General features: G+C 44.1%; 1 protein-coding gene across 1 annotated transcript in view; it reads right to left on the bottom strand.

The window, feature by feature from the left end:
- POLN (DNA polymerase nu) overlaps nucleotides 1-19,157 on the bottom strand; it is a 100,706-nt gene that overhangs the window by 63,497 nt on the left and 18,052 nt on the right. The window contains exons 3-5 of the mRNA XM_045774765.2: nucleotides 9,661-9,740; nucleotides 7,254-7,748; nucleotides 4,445-4,638 (exon numbers count right to left, since the gene is read on the bottom strand). Of these exons, the coding sequence (XP_045630721.1) occupies nucleotides 4,445-4,638; nucleotides 7,254-7,748; nucleotides 9,661-9,740 (769 nt within the window). The remainder of the gene's footprint in view (nucleotides 1-4,444; nucleotides 4,639-7,253; nucleotides 7,749-9,660; nucleotides 9,741-19,157) is intronic.

The following is a 19,157-nucleotide window of genomic DNA, read 5'->3' as shown; positions in this document are numbered from 1 at the left end:
GGACAGCAGGAGCGCACTCAGCTCTGTACACTGAGTCAACAGAGAGTTCGAGGCTGCTCAGCTTGCTCCACAGGCATTTGTGTTGTGTGGTTTCACGTGGCTTTCCGTGGAAGAGGGGGCCCAGCTAGTAGGGAGGACAGAGGGCCAGCAGCACCGTGTCAGGTCTTGGCTGTGTGGACTTGGGAGGGTGCAGGGAGGAGAGAGGGGAGAAGGGCTGGGAGCTATAGGGGAGTAGGGCTGTGCTTCCACTCTGACGCCCTTGTTTGCTGCAGATGCCAAGTCCCGCTAAGGTCACCTATGAACTGCAGGATCTCGCACTAGTAAGAGACGCAGGCTAGTGGGTTTCTGTCTTAGGGTAAGACAAACAACAAGAGCATCTTGTAAGACAAAGTGGCTGAAACACAGTGGGTTTGTACGTCAGTTATAGAAGTTGACTGTGTCACGTTTGCAAACAAAAAGGCAGCCAAAATATAAAAAAGCTAAACTTGAGTCTAAAAGAGGAGGCTTGAGTGGAAATCTCGAGACTGACTTAGGGCTATTTCTCTGAGTCTCAGTTTTGACATCTCTAAATTGTAACTAATAAGACCCAACACGTACAGTTAATGGGAAAGATGAAGAGTGTGTGCATAAGAAGATCTTGCCCAGGTGTTCAATAAATGCTATTGGATATGTTTTGTGCAAAACAGTTATTTATGTGTTTTAATTTAAATGTGATTTATGTGAATTCATTTTAAATCTCAAATATACTATCATAGAATTGGGATTATTACTTCTAATTTTATGGTATGTGAGGCCATGTCTTCATATAACTGTCCTAAAACTTAAAAATTAAACCTTAATACTCATTTATTCAAAAATAATACTGAATAAATATTTGTGAAGCACATGCTCTGTCACATAGTTCTTGGCTTGTGGAGACAGAGGAATGAACAAGACATAAAAACCCCTGGCTAGGAGCGCTTAGGGACAGACACAGGGCGACAGGGGCGGTATTTTGCATACACGCAGCAGCAGTGGGGATGTGCGCAGAGGGGGGTGGGCACCACTGTGCACAGTGGGCAGGGAAGGCCCCTGACCATGATGTAACACTTCAGGGAAGACTTGAAGGGTAAGGTGAACAAAAGGCCTTGTTGAAGAAGGAAAGTTCACTACAGAAAATTTGACCCAATACGTGTGGAAGAAATGATAGACACAGAAAAATCACCATCTTCCAGACATACTTAAAAAGTGATTTCGATGACCCTCACTGATGGACAAAGCTACTGCGGGGATGTTTGGTGGAGACGTTCGCCACGGTGGGAGTATGCTGACACCACCCAGCCCATGGCTCCATTGGAGCGTCACGGATGTGAGGACAACACAAGTGCTTCCCAGAAGGTAGCCAGATCGAGTGCAGGGCACCCAGCTAAATGTAAAGTCCAGAAAAACAGTGAATAATTTTTATCTGAAAAAAATATATGTGTTTTTTAGAGATGTATGCCTATAGCGTAAGAACGTCTCTTCCAATACTTGGGACATAGTTACACTAAAAAAATTGTTTATCTGGAATTCAAACTTAGCATCCTGCATTTTTATTTGCTAAATCTGACCATCCAACTGTATCGCAGATGGGGTATGAAGCAGACAGCCCCACCCAGGGAAGTGCAACCGTGAAAAAAGCTGGAGCTGAATAATGGAGCTTGTAGAACGAAGCTCTAGTTTACAGAGTGTGGAGGATAGGGGAACAAGGGAAAGGACCCCACAATCACAAAACAGATAAGTCCAGGACATGGGACCTCCTGCAAGATGGGGTCAAAGGTCGGAGGATGCTCTTATTAGAAGAGGTAGAAGAGACAAGAAATGGCATGCTTGACCTTGCTGGTCCTGATCCCAACAGATCAAGTGCAGAAGGACATTTAAAAAAATCAGGTAGCTTTAAATGTAGACTGAGCACTAAATTTGCTAAGTTTGAGAATGGCACTGTGGCCAGGTGAAGAAAAGCCCAGGTGTTTTAGAGCTGCATCCCGAGCCCTGTGAGCTAAAACAACATGCCTGGGATTTTCCCTAATCCCAGCTCCGTACCTCTCTCCTCAAAAAGGGGCAGGTGAAGGAAGCATGGAAAAACCTTTGGTAACTGTTTGGTCTGAGTGTGTGTGTGTGTATATAGGGCTCATTACACCACTCTCTCCACTTTCATGTTTTCAAAATTTGTTTTGTCTTTTGTGGGGGTTTTTTGGTTTAGAGGAATGGGGTCACACATCCCGCAGATACCTGGGACCACACTGCAGGGGAGGAAGAGTGGTACAAGGAAGAGCCTCGGATAGAGCAGGAAGGCTGAGGTGCAGGGAGAGCAGAGGAAGAGGAGCTCCCAGGCCTGGTGAAGGGCCACGCGCCGACCTCAGGCATCGTCAGGAGCTGCTGGAGGGCTCTGAGCAGGGAATGTCGTGACCTGACTTAGTGCGCAGACCCTCTCTGGGAGCCGTGCGGAAAACAGGCTGAAGGGCAGGCAGAGGCAGGAGGCCCTCAGGAAGCCCTGCTCAGTTCAGTCAGGAGGTGAAGGCCTGCACCAAATGGCAGCGGCAGAGGGGAAGACAGTTCAGCTTCTAGCTGTATTTTGAAGGAAGAGCCAATGGGATTTACTAAGAGCTTGGATGAAAAGAAGAGAAGTTGAAGATAATGCCAAGACTGATGGCCTGAGCTCATGGAGAGCAAATGCTGACATTAACCTTGACAACAAAGGCTGTCAGAGGCAGGTTTCGGGAAGATGGGAGCTCAGTTTTGCACATGTTAAGGCTGAAATGACTATCAGATGTCCAAGAAAAGAGCATTGAGTAGGATATATAAACAAAGGTTATTTTCCAATAATTAAAAAAAAAATGAATATAGTGCCTAAAAGAAGATAGATTCGGCCTGCTCAAGTTCATTATGGCTCATTCCCTTACAGAAACAGGTGTTTCCAGATCAGCAGTGGCAGAGTGAGCAATGATCCCAAGTGTTCCAGAATTCAGAAAAGGCTGTCTAAATATTAGGGCTCTGTTCTCACAGAGATCTTCCATGGAATAGAGCTGCCTAGTTGTTCTTTCAGAAGAAAATTATGTAAAAATAAGGCCATGGATTTCTTGTAGCAGGCTGCTCTATTTGTCAAATGTTGTCCCACTCTCACCCGAAATTCCTGCAGTGTAAGTACCTGACGTGAAGCTCATGATGGTAAGGGCATCATTTCAAAAGACATCCTTATTGCCAGCTGTATGACAAGCCACTAGCAAAACACCCAGACAAGGAACAAGGTCCCCTTCCAGATAGGCTGGGGGCAACTGGACACCTGACCTGTGAGTGATCCTGCTTTTCCCTTCCTGCACCCTCACTCTCACTTTGATGACTTCTATTAGCCAATAAAGAGTGAAACCTTGAAACCTCCCACCCCCCATCCTCAGACCTAACAAAGGCAGAGCCTCAGGCCTGCGCCCTCTCTTTCTCTAGCTATGACTTTGCTGTGTGGCCCCCAGTATGCTGTGTACCCTCCAGGGCCTGTGAGTAATGACTCTTGTTCCTCAAATTTCCCTGATGGTTTTTGCTGAATTGTGTCCTATGATCCTAAGAACTCTAAGAGTTGGTCCAGCCACACAACGTTGGCACTGGCATTCCTTGCTGAGACCACACAGACGCAGCAACTGCCTACAACTCCCCCGTGGCCCAGTGAGACTGTAGGAGGCCGACTGCGCCAGGCCCAGGTCCCACCTTCTCACCCTGAATCCCCATGAATGCCTCTTCAGGACAGCAGCTTCTAGGAGCTCCTGCCTGGCAGCTAAGGGGCTGGGACTCAGATGGCTGGTCGGGCAGGCAGTGGATGTTCCCACCCAAGGCAGAACTGGAGTCAGGCTGACAACACGTGCAAAGAGCTGTGATGAGGGCAGAGGCTGGAACCCACAGCAGGACTTTTCAGGATCGTTGACAGGGCAGCTCAAACATCCCTGCTCATTCTAAAATTGTCCAAATCTAAAGGGGCAGGGCCAAGTGAGGTATGTCTTAACTATTTCCACAGAATTAAGCTTTGAAATTAGCATGAAATTAGGTGGTACTGAGGACAATTTATTTTTTGAATGCAGTGATAATTTTCTAACGCTGTGAGTGAGTGAGATGAGGAAAATCATCTGGGACTGCGGCCATGACAGTATATCTTCAGGCCTTGGAACAAAGCTTTTCTCACTAACTTCTCACTGAGATGTTGACTCAAATCCTGGAGGAACTCCCATGGAAGGACGGAGCCTTCATTCCAGAAGCTTTTTGGGGGAAGGCAGGCTAGTATGAGCATAGCTTTCTGCTTTAGATCCATTTTATTTTCCTGAGCCTGTACAAAACTTCTAAAAGTTTAAATAATCAAAGTTGGAGCTTGGGAGACTTTAAATTGGACTCAACGAGGCAGACATGTAAGTAGCATGTAAGGTAGTGGGAGGAGATTACTGACCTGGCAAATTGATTATATGCCTCTTGCTCTTGGCCCCCAGTAGAGGAGTGCTCTGTTTTGAGGTAGATATACTGATCACGGAGTATAGAGCCTTTCCCCAGGACACCATCAGAGGCTGAGACATCCAGAGGCCCACTGCCGTCTACACGGCTCTGCAGTAACATTGCAATTCCTTTAACAGAGGGAACCAGAGCCTGTGAATACAAAAACAGTTTCCAAATTAAACGCAAACAATGTATTTATTCAAGAAAGGTATGTTTTGGGGCACCTGGGTGGCTCAGTTGTTAAGCATCTGCCTTTAGCTCAGGTCATGATCCCAGGGTCCTGGGATTGAGCCCTGCATCGAGCTCCCTGCTCAGCAGGAGGCCTGCTTCTCCCACTCCCACTCCCCCTGCTTGTGTTCCCTCTCTCGATGTCTCTGTCAAATAAATGAATAAAATCTTAAAAAAAAAAAGGTATGTTTTATCATTAAATAGAGAGAAAAGCCCTACAATTAAATTTATAAATAAATAGTTTTCTTAATGACAGTCAAGGCCAAAAGCCAAACCCCTGATCTTACTCTCCAAATCTGGTCTCCTCCCTATTCAACATCATAACAGAAGTCTTAGCCAGTGTGACACAACGGGAAAAAGAAATAAAAGGCATATAAATCAGAAATGAGGAACTATACTATCCCTGTTTACAAATGATACAAATGTCTGCATAGAAAACCCAAAGGAATTAACAAAACACTCCTGGAACCAATATGTGGGTTTAGGAAGGTTGCAAGATACAAGATTAAAACACAAAATCAACTGTATTTCTACACACTCTCAATGAACATGTAAAAATGATCTTTTTCTAAAAAATATGTATTACCAGGGGCGCCTGGGTAGCTCAGTTGGTTAAGCATCGACTCTTGACTTCAGCTCAGGTAATGGTGTCAGGGTTGTGAGATCAACCCCTGTATCAGGTTCCAGGTGTGGAGCCTGCTTAGGATTCTCTTTCTCTCCCTCTGCCCCTCCCCCCACACGCATGCACACACGTGTTCTTATCCGTATTCTATTTAAAAAAATTTTTTTTAAATGGAAATAAAAATAAAAAGATGCATTACCATTTATAATAACCATTCCAAACTATGAAATACTTAAATAGAAATCAACACAACACATACAGGATCTGTATGCTCCATTATGTGACAAATACTGGTAAAGAAGCCGAAGAAGACCTAACTAACAGACACACACGCAAGACGACCACAGAACTCCTAACAGGAACGTCACTTCTCCCGAGTTAATCTGTAGAACCTAGATCAATAAACCCCAAGGCAAGAAGCCTGAGGAACACCACACCAAGTCACATCATAATCAAATTGCTTCAAACCAATGATAAAGAGAAAACCTTAAAAGAAGGGGGCGGGGGCTGGGCAGGTGGGGTAGGGGCATTACCCAGACAGGGATAAAGAGAAGCAAGACAGCAGATCTCTGGTGGGAAACGAAGCAAGCTAGAAGCAACATCTTCCAACTGTTGAAAAAAAACCAAAAAACTATTGATTTATAACTCTTTAGCAAGCAAAAATACCTTTCAAAAATGACAGGTGAAGCAAGATTTGTATACTACAAAGAACACTACAAAACACTGCTAAAAGAAGCTGAAGGTTTAAGTTAATGTAGGGGCACCCCGTTTGTGGGCCCGAAACTCAATACTGTCGAGTTCATCTATAGACTCAACACAACCTCAGCTGTGTGCCTGAAGCAACTGAAAAGCCAACGCTAACGTTTACATGGAAATGCAAAGTAATCAGAATACCCAAAACAGTCTTCAAAAACACAAAGTTAGAAGACTCACACTTCCTGATTTCAAAACTGACTACAAGCTAAAGGAACCAAGACTGTGTGTACCAGCATCGGGACAGACAGAGATCAATGGAAAGAACTGAGTGTCCAAAAATTAACCTTTATATTTACAGTCAATTGGGTTTTGAGAAAAGTGCCAAGAAAATTCAATGGGGAAAGAAGAGTGTTTTCAACAGTGCTGGGGAAGCTGGGTATTAATACACAAGAGGCGGGTTTGTGCCCCTTATCTCACACCACACACGGACTCAAAGTGAGCCACAGATTTTAATGTAAGAGGGAAAACCATCAATTCTTAGAAGAAACCAGAAGTAAATCTTCAAGACCTGGGATAGGCAAAGCATTCTTAAATATAACAACAGAAGCGCAAGCAATAGAAAAAATTGATAAATTGGAATTCATCAGATTTAAAAAATTTTGTGCTTCAAAAGATACCAGTAAGAAATTGAAAAAAAAAAAAACAAGCCACAGATTTGGAGAACTACCAATCATAGACCTGATAAGGGACTTGTATCAGAATATAGAAAGAAGGCTTACAGATCCAAAATAAGACACAAATAACCCGATTTAAAAATGGGCAAAAAACCAGAACAGACATTTCACCACAGAAGATACACAAATGGCACTAAGCACACGAGAAGATGCTCAATGTAATCAGTTATTAGGGAAATGTGATTTAAAGCCACAGTGAAATACCCACTAGAACAGCTAAAACCAGACAGACAACAAGGATTGGCAAGGAGGGGAGGGCTCAGAACCCTCGCGTGTTGCTGCTGGAATGTAAAAAGGCATACCCACTCTGGAAAACATTTTGGCAGTTTCTTAAAAATCTAAAGAGAACTATGCATTACCAGTCAGCACTGGGGGAGAGGGGCTTCAGATCTATTTCTAGCTCTCCTATCAAAATCAGACACTAAGAAAATGGGGTTCTTTTATGGTGCTGAAGAAACAAACAAAACCCAACAGTGTTTACCAACCTGCTCAGCTCTCAGCTGGGTTGACCCATCCTCATACATCAGCGTTACCACCACGGCTACTGCCTGTTTCAGCATTGCAACTAACTGGCTTTTCTCCAAATCATCCAAATACCTAATGTCACAAAAATGGTTTTCACATGTTCTTGCACTCCCACCGTTTAGGTGGGCTTCAACCTCATCAGCATCTTCTTCCAATGCCACATGTTTACTTGTTTTCCCTGAAAAATTACATGTACTATGTTTTCTTCTAAGATTCACTTCTTTTTTTTCATTATTTTTATTTTCCTTTAGGAAATGCTTCCTTTTATAATCCATTTTCTGTAGGACTGAAGCCTCTTGGTTACACTGTGGAATGAAATGACCGGGAGGAGCCAATGAGCTGACGTGCTTCCGGTTTTGGTCAGCAGACAGCTGATCTGTGAGTCTGATACTGGAGGACTGAAGAGAGAGCTTGATGGACGCTCCTGACGTCTGGCTTACAGAAGAATTCAGGTTCTGTAGAAAAACACGATACGTTTCACTAGAATATGGATTTCTAAGACGGATCTACAAACCAAACTAATTTTTGGTAAACCTCATCTAAGATAAAGTGGGGACACGGCTTCACATTATCTATGATCAAACTTTCTGATGAAACTATATAGTAGCTTCCAAAGCAGTAATTTCCTCAACCCAGGTAGGAGTGCATATTTGAGTCATTGGCTGGATTAGGCAGCAGTTCCGAAAGTCTCCAGCCGCACCCTGTGCGTGTATGACAGATGCCGTGGCCGGCGGTATGTTACAGATGCACCTCCTGCTCAAGAGGAATCATCCAGCTTCCGGGTAAAGGCCATTTACAGAGAAAATGAAATCAGCACAACTATTTGATAATATGTTAATCTATTTACTAAAAATTCAAAAAAATACATAGCTCAGCAGCAATCCTCCTCCTGTCTTGATCTAGTACCATGCAACATTCATTCATAAATTCACAAACTGAGGGTAAAAAAATAATTTCTACCCATCTCATTACTGGGTTCATTTAGAATAAAACTTATTTTTAATGTTTATTTTTCAGATTTGTGATATATTTATGTTGCTTTGAACAAATGTATATTAATAGTACTTTAAAAATAATTTTGGAGGAAAGTTTCAGTATTTGGCAGATGGTCACAGAAAATTTAAGTTTATACTTATATTTTTATTACAGAGAAATATTATATGGTTTCAAGAAAAGACTTCCAAGTATAAAATTATATTATGTTAATAATTCCGCAGAAGAGATCTAAGAAAGAGTTCAAAGAACAAAAGGGAAACACAAAAATTTAGATTACTGAAGAATATCTTGCTCATGTCATTTTTAAAGGGATGCTTGTGGGTATTAAGTTACCAGAGTACAGTATTTAGATTTTAGTAGTTATATTTTAATGATGACGTAATCATTTTTAACATGTCAATACTGTCAATACATCACAAATTGTGTCCTGTGAAACATTTTAAACTTGTTATGAGTATTTTAAATGTCAACTTAAAAATATGTCATGAGGTATATGGCTTTTCAAAATTCTTCTGTGAGAAAGGAAGCTAAACGTTGATGAGCCGGCTCTCTACCTCAGTGATGGGAGGGGCACAGCTGGAGCAGCTCTGGGAGAAAATCTCGACTCATTCACAAAGGGTGCCGACCCTGTGTCCCCGACGTGGCTGGGCTGTCGGCCTCGCCTCTCCCCCAACTTCAGGGCAAACCATCATCCTGTTAACCCTGGGGCGGGTCCTGCAAACCCCACTTTACTACAGGGAGTTTCAGTTAGACTGAGTTCGGCTGGGCTTTGAACACACGTAGTTTTTGCTCCAGAGTCTGTTTTCTTGGCTGCTGTGTCTCCTGTACCAGGTCTTTGGTGAGATGACCTCTTCTTTCCCCTCCCCTCAGCCCCACACCACACAGCTCACCCCCTGAGAGCTGTGTCCCCTTCCTTCTGGAACTTCTCTGTATTCCCGTGGTCCCGGGAGCCCCAGCTTTTCCCCTAACCTAAACATTTCTGCCAAGTCCTCCCCCACTCTCTAAAGGTGGGGCTCCTAATCATCCTGTAGACGTCCACTCAGGCGTAATTTTCACACTTCAAAAAGACTCCCAGACTACTCTGCCCACCACCCAGAGAAAAACAAAACAAGACAGCACAAAAACTGGGTGGGTGGTCTTCCTACTGTTCTTGGGACTGACCCCTACCATGTATGGCACCCAGTGCATAGTCCTGTAGGGTCATGGCACTTCTCTGTCTTCCCCTCCCCCACCAAACAAGTTCAACTGTGAGCTCCTGGAGAACTCCGTTCTTTATTATCTGAAGCACGGTAGTCACAGTGCCTAACGTACAGTAGACACTTAATAAGTATATGCTGAACGAGTGAATTAAACATATTTGCAATGATTTACCCTTTTTTCCAGTGATTGATTCTTCCCATTCTGAAGAAGTACTGAATACTTAATACGGGAATTGTTTACCACTTCTGCAGCTTTTAAAAACACAAAAAAAGGAAACATGAGGCATTAAAGAAACATTGAATCTAAGTCATATAATTAGCTAAACACTGAAAGTGGCCTCTATAAGCATGCCACTTACTCATTATTTACTTAGGTAAAACAGTGTAATAACATTCATACCCAAAATGTACACTACCATTGCAGTAAACATTTATGTAATATATCTTCAAATTAACTGGAAACAGATCCATGTAATCATGACATTTTTATTAGAAATTATTACTTGGTATTTCCATTGAATACTGGAGTCTGAAAACCCATTTTTCGGAAACCTTGAAAGTATTAAAGGTTTGAGGAAATTCCTATAATGCATAATATTGCAATGGAACAATTAGAGGTTCAGTAAAATATCATTAATACAAACCTCTCTTCTAAATTTTATTTTAATTTTAATAAGCCTGGGCTGAACAATAAGTGATGGAACCCACATTCAACCCCAGGCAACATGACTCAGGTGTTCGTGCTCATAACCACTGTGATTTATGTTCCCTCCACAGCACAGTAACAACCAAGGAATGCAAACAGGGGAAATCTTTACAGTAGGAAGAACTTAGGATAAATTTAACAAAAAGGCACAAGGCACTCAATGATGAAAACTTAAAATCTCATAAAATGGCATAAAACTAGATCTATACAAATGGAAGGACACAGCATCCAGATACGCACAAAATGTTCAATTCTTCCAAAAATAAATTTAATGCGATTGCAATTAGAGACCCTACAGAGCTCTTTTAATTAAAAACATATTAAAATACACATGAAATACTAAATATCTGAAAACAGACATGAAAGGTAAGTGAAAAACAATAAAAGTTTCGCCTTCCTGGATTATCAGAACATACTATTCAGCCACTGCAATCAAATCCATGCTGTATCCAAATAGGAAGAGTCAAAAGATTTCTAGAACAGAATAGACAGTCCAGAAACTGACCCGAGGCTTTATGAGACTCTACTACAGAACAAAGATGGCATCTCAATTCAGTAGAAAACAACATTAAGAAATAGGAATAGCAGCATCGCTTCTGAAAGAACAGAACACACTGGGAAAACCATTTGGAACAAAAATGATAAAGGGCTAATATCGGTGTTATACAACAAGTCCTTAAACACTGGCAAAAAAAAAAAAGAAAATTCAATTTTAAAAAATGATCTAAAAGATAGGAAGAAGCGGTACACCAATTAGCAAATCCAAAAAGCAAATAAACAGGGGCGCCTGGGTAGCGCAGTCGTTAAAGCGTCTGCCTTCGGCTCAGGGCGTGATCCCGGCGTTCCGGGATCGAGTCCCACATCGGGCTCCTCTGCTAGGAGCCTGCTTCTTCCTCTCCCACTCCCTCTGCTGTGTTCCCTCTCTCGCTGGCTGTCTCTCTGTCACATAAATAAATAAAATCTTTAAAAAAAAAAAAAAAGCAAATAAACATGATATAATACTCAAAACTCTCCAGTGGTCAGGGAAATGCAAACTAAATACAACCAGAGGTGGAAGAGGTATTTTCAGGCATTGCTGGTAAAAATGTGAATATCTAGAATCTTCTTGGAAAGCAAACTGTAAACACCTATTGAAATTAAAAATACATATTTGAGAGTTGGGAAGAGGACTTCCACAAAGGGAGCAAAGTTGGGCTTCCAGGTTGCTACTGATGTTCTCTTTCGAAAGATTTTATTTATTTATTCGACAGAGATAGAGACAGCCAGTGAGAGAGGGAACACAAGCAAGGGGAGTGGGAGAGGAAGAAGCAGGCTCATAGCGGAGGAGCCTGATGTGGGGCTCGATCCCATAATGCCAGGATCACGCCCTGAGCCGAAGGCAGACGCTTAACCGCTGTGCCACCCAGGCACCCCTGATGTTCTGTTTCTTGATCTGCGTGAAGGTTACAGGGGTGTTCAGTTTGTGAAAATAATGAGTTATAAACTCAGAATATATGTGTTTTGTGTGTAGAATGTGTGTGTGTGTAACCTCAATAAAAACAGATATAAATTTATAAATCATCTAACCAAACAACCTCACTATTGGCTGTTTCATAGAAACATATGCAACAGTAAATAGGTTGAAACCAAAACATCTATGGCAGTATTGCTTTATGGCAAAAGACTGAAAACAAAGCAGATACCAATCAAGAGAGAAGCTGATGAATAAATTATGTAACATCTACACCATGAAGCATGCAGCCACTGAAAAGAATGACTTAGAGCAGGGTGTCTGGGTGGCTGTCAGTTAAGTGTCTCCCTTCGGCTCAGGTCATGATCCCAGGGTCCTAGAATCGAGCCCCACATTGGACTCTCTGCTCAGCAGGGAGCCTGCTTCTCCCTCTCCCTACAGCTCTGCCTACTTGTGCTCCTTCTCTGTCAAATAAAATCTTAAAAAAAAAAAAAAGATGACTTAGAGCTGCCTTGAAGATGCAGAAATCTGTAAAAATATCTCATTTTTGCAAACAATGACCAAATCTCCCCATTTTTCTATATGAGTATGTTATACACATCCACTGGCACAGGCCTGGTCCCCAGGAGGCTGACTCTGAGATGGTTTGCATTTGGAAAGTTCATTGGGGAGTGCTGTCAGGATCAACATGTACAGGGGGAGCACCAGAGGAAGACCAGGCCAAGATGCAGTCACTACAAAGGCCTGCTTGGGACCCGGATGGCCTGTAGAGTTATCCCCCATTGGGTCAAGAGAACAGGACTTTATGTGCCAGCACCAAGCAGTCATTGGATCGGTTGTTGTCCCTGGGAAAGGAGTATGCAGCTGAGGCAGCCACCAGAAGAGGCTGTGTTGTGAGCAGAGAGACACTCCCAGTAGGTGGGGTTACGAATGGCTTAGTACTAGTGTGGGAGCCTGGGCATCCACAGGGCTCACTGCAGTCCTTTGCTGCTGGGCACTATACCACACTGCTCCCAGCCACTTGCTGCAGACACGCTTCTGAAAGCAGCTCCTTCAGAATTCTGGTGGGCCTCTTGCTGGGGGAAGCTTTTAAAAGGAGGGTTAATGGGATGACCTGCATCCCCTCATCACTGTAGCTGGTCTCAAAGCTACAAATGATATTCGTCTCCCTCCTCTAAAGCACATTCTAGATTCCCCTCATCCTGGCTTAGCACCTCTGCTGTTCTAGGTGGCTTACCCGATCGATGGAGTTACCCAAACCCCTCAACCCTGTGAGGTGTAAGCCCCTGGCCACCATGGTCACTGCACTGACGATGAGATTTGGAAAGAGGACAGAGGTGACTAGTCCTATCACCCGGGTACCAAGTGTATCTATGCTTCCCTGCACCATCATGTAACAGCAGCCCTGACTTCCAATGACCAGGACGCATCCCAAGCAGGATGCTGATTACATGCCTTGCCTGCCAGTCTCTTGGCACAGGCTATTGAAAGGATGGGGCAGCAGCTGCAGCTTCAAACTAAATGCTATTCTTCCTACGCCCCTGGGGGGCTTCCCCTCTGGCGGTCAAGCCTCAATCTGCAGAACCCAGAGGTGTTGGGGGAGAGACGGATTTACCAACTGGAGCACTGGGAGTGATGACAAGCAAGACCACTCCCACATCCCCCTTTTGGTTTGTAGACCCCTTACTTGTACATATTGAGGACACCTCACCCTGGAGGTGGCTCCTCCATGCTGGTGCAAGCTGTGCCTGCTACAGGCCATTCCTGTCAGGGTGGTGCTGCTGGCTGTGTGGCTGAGGAACCCTTGGGTCCCATAATCACGTGCCCGCTGCAGCTCCCTTGCTGTACAGGGGGTCCCCATGCCCGATGCAATGCTTGTGGGACTGTCAGTGGATCAAACACTCTGAGCCTTGGATCGCAGAGCTCACTGAGGCCCTGCAAATGGAAAAGGGAAAGCCATGCCTGGAATGTGTCAATTCCAACCAAGATAGGTCACTGTACCTTTAGGGGGACAAGGGGTTCAGGGTCGTCAACTTGCCACCAAGTGACTGTTTCCTCAAAGGATGAGTATTACTAGGGACTCGGTGTTTGGTCTGTTGTTTGAAGGTTGGACACTCAGTGGAGGCAGTAACTAGATCAGCCTGGTGAGTGGGAGCACATGTGGTTGGGTCCACGGATGGCCTCTACCCCAGCCCACGGTCACTCCAGTAAAGAGCCCCAGGTGCTTGTACTAGGACAGCAGGTGACAAGCTAGTGCATGTCAGCTGGCCAAGTCATTCCCACTGTTTATTCCTTCAACACTCTACCTCAGGGAGTTGCTGTGTGTCTGCCTTTACTGTGTTTAGTTCTTTACTCCTTGGTAGCTAAACCCATTACTAGTTAACATGCTTTCCTGTACCTTTCCCTGTTCAAATTACCCTATGGTTTGTTTCACCTCACTGGTGCATGTCTCATAGGCTTTCTCAACAGGCCCAGTACTTTTTGGCTAGGCTGTTCACCTAATGGCCAGGTGGGAAGGAGGCAGAAGTTCCTCCTTCTAGAAAAAGCATCCTGTATGGTCTTCAGCAATGGCGGGAGGATGGGACACGAGTCTTCAACAGAGGAGTAGCCATTTCTGCAGGTCCCAAAGGCATCCGGGATTCAGGATTTGAATGAGCCAATCAGGTAATCCCATGCCAGATCTGAGTCTGGTCCCCTTCCTGATCCAGGCCCTGACCTTGAGGTAGCACACGTGCTTACACTGAGAAACCAATTTTCTCTAGAGCTCTACAAGGCTCAGGACTAAGCACTGGTCTGTGGCTATGAGGGATTTCTTTTTAGGCTACCGGGGAAGCCCTCTGGTTACATTTAGCCTTTAACTGCTAATTAATCATCCTCAGCCCTTGTCTTTTTTCAAAGGATCTATTATTCCTTGCCACAGCCACCAATTCCGTTGTCTGCCACTGCCTTGTACTTTCAAATACGCAGTAAATCCCAGCAGCCTGGGCAGCAGCTTCAATTGCTATGCCACACCATCCAGTCCAAGTCAGAACTGCACTATCATTCCTATTCCGCCTCCCACCTGTGACAGACATCAGTGCGTCTGCCCAGGGACAACAACTCCAAAAAGCCCCGTGTGCTCTCTCGGACCACTCCCAGCACCAACTGTAGCAGCTCGGGTTCCTGGGAACCAGACTGAGCTTCGCCCACAGGACGCTTATGGGGGCAGTGAAGGACTGAGTGACGGGGAAGCTCCCATGTGGTACCATTGCAAGGAAGGCCTCAGCCAATCCCACTGGAAGCGGGGAGGGGTCTGAATGGCACAGCACAGTCACACATGCAAGCTAGAATTACAATCATGGAAAAAAATGGACAAAAACATAAAGGGGACACACTAAGTTATTAGCTTGGGTTAGCAACAAGGGGAGAGGGCTCAACAAACAAGCAAAAGCCTGAACTAAGAAAACCATGTGCGGATGAACACTTTCACGATGTGCCTGTGTGCTAAGCATGTAAGAAAAGATTTTTTAAATGTGCGATTATGGAACTTATATTTTTGGTTTTGTTTAAAAAGAATTTCCTAAGTATTATCAAAAAAATGAAGACCTCCCAAAAATATTGAGGAAAATATTTCCAACATTTATAAAACTCCTTCACAGGGCGCCTGGGTGGCTCAGTTGGTTAAGCATCTGCCTTCAGCTCATGATCCCAGGACGGATCAAGCACTGCATTGGGCTCTCTGCTCCATGGGGGGGCCTGCTTCTCCCTCTCCCTCTGCTGCTCACCCTGCTCGTGCTGTCTCTGTCAAATAAATAAATGAAATCTTAAAAGCAGAAGTCCTTCACATATATGTATTGTGTGTAGAAAGCTCTTACAAGTCAGTGACAGGAATCCATAGGTGAGTCCATCTGTGGCAGCATTCAAAGAGAGAACACCTCACCCTGCCTCAAAGAGCTCAAAGCACACCAACAGAGCGTCATACAAACAACCACAAGTACCTCACAGTGCACACAACCGAGTGCAAAAGAATCCAATGCAGTTTACTCCTAATAAGGCACTCTTGTAGCAGAAGTATTTTGAGCAAGGGGCACCTGGGTGACTCAGTTGATTGGGCATCCAACTCTTGGTTGTGGCTCAGGTCATGTTCTCAGGGTCCTGAGATGGAGCCCCACATTGGGCTTCCACACTCAGCTGGGGGTGTGGGGGGTCCTGCTTCCCCTCTCCCCCTGCCCGTCCCCCGGGTCATGCTCTCTCTCTCAAATAGTCTTTAAAAAAAGTAGAGATCACCAGCAGGGTGGGTGGGGCAGAGGGAGAGGGAGAGGGAGAGGGAGAGGGAGAAGCAGACTCCCTGCTCAGCAGGGAGCCCCACACAGGGCTTGATCCCAGGACTCCAGGATCACAACCTGAGTCGAACGCAAACACCTGAGCCACCCAGGAGCCCCTAAAAAAAAAAAAAAAAAAAAGGTATTTTGGCAGGACCTTGTAAAATGCTTTCACCACTCAGTTCAGTGAAAGAAAGAAAAGCGTAACTAGAGGATGATATTGGAAAATGTCATGTGTTTATGTGTTTAGAACTTGCAGTCAAATCTGAATAGGGTATAAAGAGAGGGAAGGTGGTGGGGCAGAAGACTGAACAGAGCAGGCAGGGGTCCCTCAGAGTGCATGGGATGTTTCTGTAGGTGAATTCTGCAGAGAGCAAGAAGAGCTGAGCTGGTTCTAGCAAAGGCGTGAGGGGAAGACAAAGGGGCAATAATGAAGGTGAACAGCAACTAGGAAGCCACTGCCAAAATCCGAATGCAGAGGAATGCAGACTTGTATGAGGGCAGTGGGGACTGAAATCCGACATCTGGCAGGGCCTCCCAAGTGACTGGATATAAGGACTTTATGTTTATTTAGTAGAAATAAAAATAATACAACATGTTTATCCATTATGCTCTTCGCTAGAATGAAGATAATCGAGACAAACCTGTCTGGTCATTTAGTTTTATGTTATCTGTCCTTGAAATCTTGAAGATTTCTACTGGATGGTGGGGTAAAGACACACTTCCACATTTATGAACTGGATTTTCACAAATATTTACCTTTGGGGTCTCAAATTGTATTACTTTGTTATATATATATATATTTTTTTTAAAACTGGAAAGCCAAATTCACACCTAAGCTGTTAAAATGAAACATTTGTCCAATAATTTGGACAAATGTGTACTAGAAAACATTACTTGATTTCTATAGCTACTCAGACAAAACAGAGACCTCTTCTAATAACATGTGCTGACTCCTATACAGAGCCCCATACAGAGGCAGGTCAGCTGGCAACCCTGAAGCTGCCCTGCAAACTCCTTTCCCCCCAGTATTTACCAAAGGCTTTCAACAGCGTTACTGAACTATCAAATGACAAAGAAAATTTAGGTCAGATGAACCCACTTTTCATGTAGTTTAAAGGTGTATGGGTTAAGGTACAAAGCTAAGCTACAGTCACAAAAGACCCAACAACACAAAGTCTTGAAAAACAAAGTTTATTTCCCTTTCATGTTCTGAGGTGAGTGTTCTCAGGGGGCTGGACATGCTTCATGCAGCCTCTCCAGGACGGGGGTCCTTCCAACACGTCATACAATCCTCTGGGGCACTGTTTTCATTTGCAGAGTTCAAAAGGAGGGCTCCTACCAGAGGGAAGGAAAGAGGTCTGTCCTGGAAATGGCACACGCCACCTGAGCACACATCCCACTGACAGGAACCCAGGTCACACCCGACTGCAAGGAGACTGAGCCGTGTAGTCTGAAGGGAAGGACCAACTCTGGTGTGGCGTACAAGTAATCTCTGCCCCAAAAGGCCTCTGGAGCGACACAAAATGCCCGTGGTCAGGAAGTGGAAGAGACTGCCACAAGTCAGGATGATGCCTACCTTGAGCAGGGAGAGTTTTAACTGAGAAGGAAACTTCAAGGTTCTGGATGCAATGACATGGATGTCCTCTTTATCTTCATTCATTAAACTGCAGTTTAAGTTTTTGCACATTTTGTATTTTCACAGCAAGAAGACATACACAGTCCAACCCCTACTGGATATGCACCTTGACATCCCTCAGCCCAGCACATATGACACGAAGACCCCAAAGTGACACATAACACTGATGTTGTTTGGTTTTACTTGTTTGTAATAACAAATATTTGTAGTTATTCTCATTGATTTAGGAGTTCGATTTTTATATTTATTTAATATGAAACGGGCTTTAGAAATGAAATATGGAATTATAGTATTTTCCTTATAACAGTTAAGGGTCTGACACAGGAACAGCTCAGCACGTGACTCGAGTCCAGGAAGCAACTCAATCTTAGGTCCAGCATCAATAACCCGCCAGCAACACAAGTTAATCAAATCCATATGAAATAAGAACTAAAACTGGTGGGACTCCGTGGCAAACAGAGTCCAGGGTGGCCCCATGACCCCTGCCTCCTAGTACTCACAGCCTTGAGTGGGGGTGGGACTTACTCACTCCTCACCCATAGAGAAAAGCAACAGTGACAGGATGTTCACAACCACGTTGCAGAAGACTGTGATGTCAGTCTTGCCAGAGAAAAAGCAAGCTGCTATCTCATAAAGCTGTGCCTTGGGAGAACCACGTGGAAAGAAACGGAGGGTGTGTTACAGCCAAGAGCTTGGGAGAACAGAGGCTCTTGTCTCAAGAGCCTACAAGGAACTGAATGTGCCAACAACCTTGTGAACTGGAAGCAAATGCCTCCCCATCGGGCTTCAGGTGAGACCCGAGCCCTGGCCGACACGTCCACATTGCAGCCCAGCAGAATTGTGCCCAGACTCCTGACCCACAGAAACTGCGGGATAACAAATGTGCCTTGTTTTAAGTTGCTAAGTTTGCAGTAACAGTGTTGTGCAGCAACAGATAATATAGAATCTTTGTGAAAAGTCCACTTTTTTTCCCAAATCCAGTAACACTTGACAGAAAAATATCTTTCCCATTACCTCTCAATAAATTTATGAAAACTAGAATTTTATAGGGTATTTGAAGAGCATAACAAGAGTTCACAAGATCGGCTGATGGCAATAAATCTTTCTTAAGAGAGACTCAAACTAAAGCTACCAGAGGCATTTCACTATTCCTATCAGTATTTTTTTTAATTCCTATCAGTTTTTAAAGGAAGTACATTTCCACCTCTGTCAAGTGCACACTGCTATTTTAGAAAGTATAGAGACAGAATAAAGAAGAAAGTTCTTTGGCGTTTAAATATTTATCTTCTTTACTATCCACCCCCATCCCCCAAAACATTATCAATCACTAGGTTGATGCACAAAACTTCCTTGCAGTTCATGTATCGGTGACTTTCTGTAATAAGGCTCATGAGCAGCAGACGCCGGAATATGAACAGACGGAAAAGCTCAGTGCTGCTACATCTCAATCAAGAAGCTGCACTTACATGGCTTTTGCAGTATTTGTCAATACCCTCAATTACTTCGTCACAATTACTCAATTATAGCTCACGTATAACTTACTCTGTAGAAAAGAAACGACAAATCATTGGCC

Source organism: Ursus americanus, chromosome 8, assembly GCF_024610735.1.
Source record: "Ursus americanus isolate L20-20 chromosome 8, mUrsAme1.1.p, whole genome shotgun sequence".
NCBI classification, from domain to species: domain Eukaryota; kingdom Metazoa; phylum Chordata; class Mammalia; order Carnivora; family Ursidae; genus Ursus; species Ursus americanus.
This window is presented reverse-complemented; position numbering and strand designations above follow the sequence as displayed.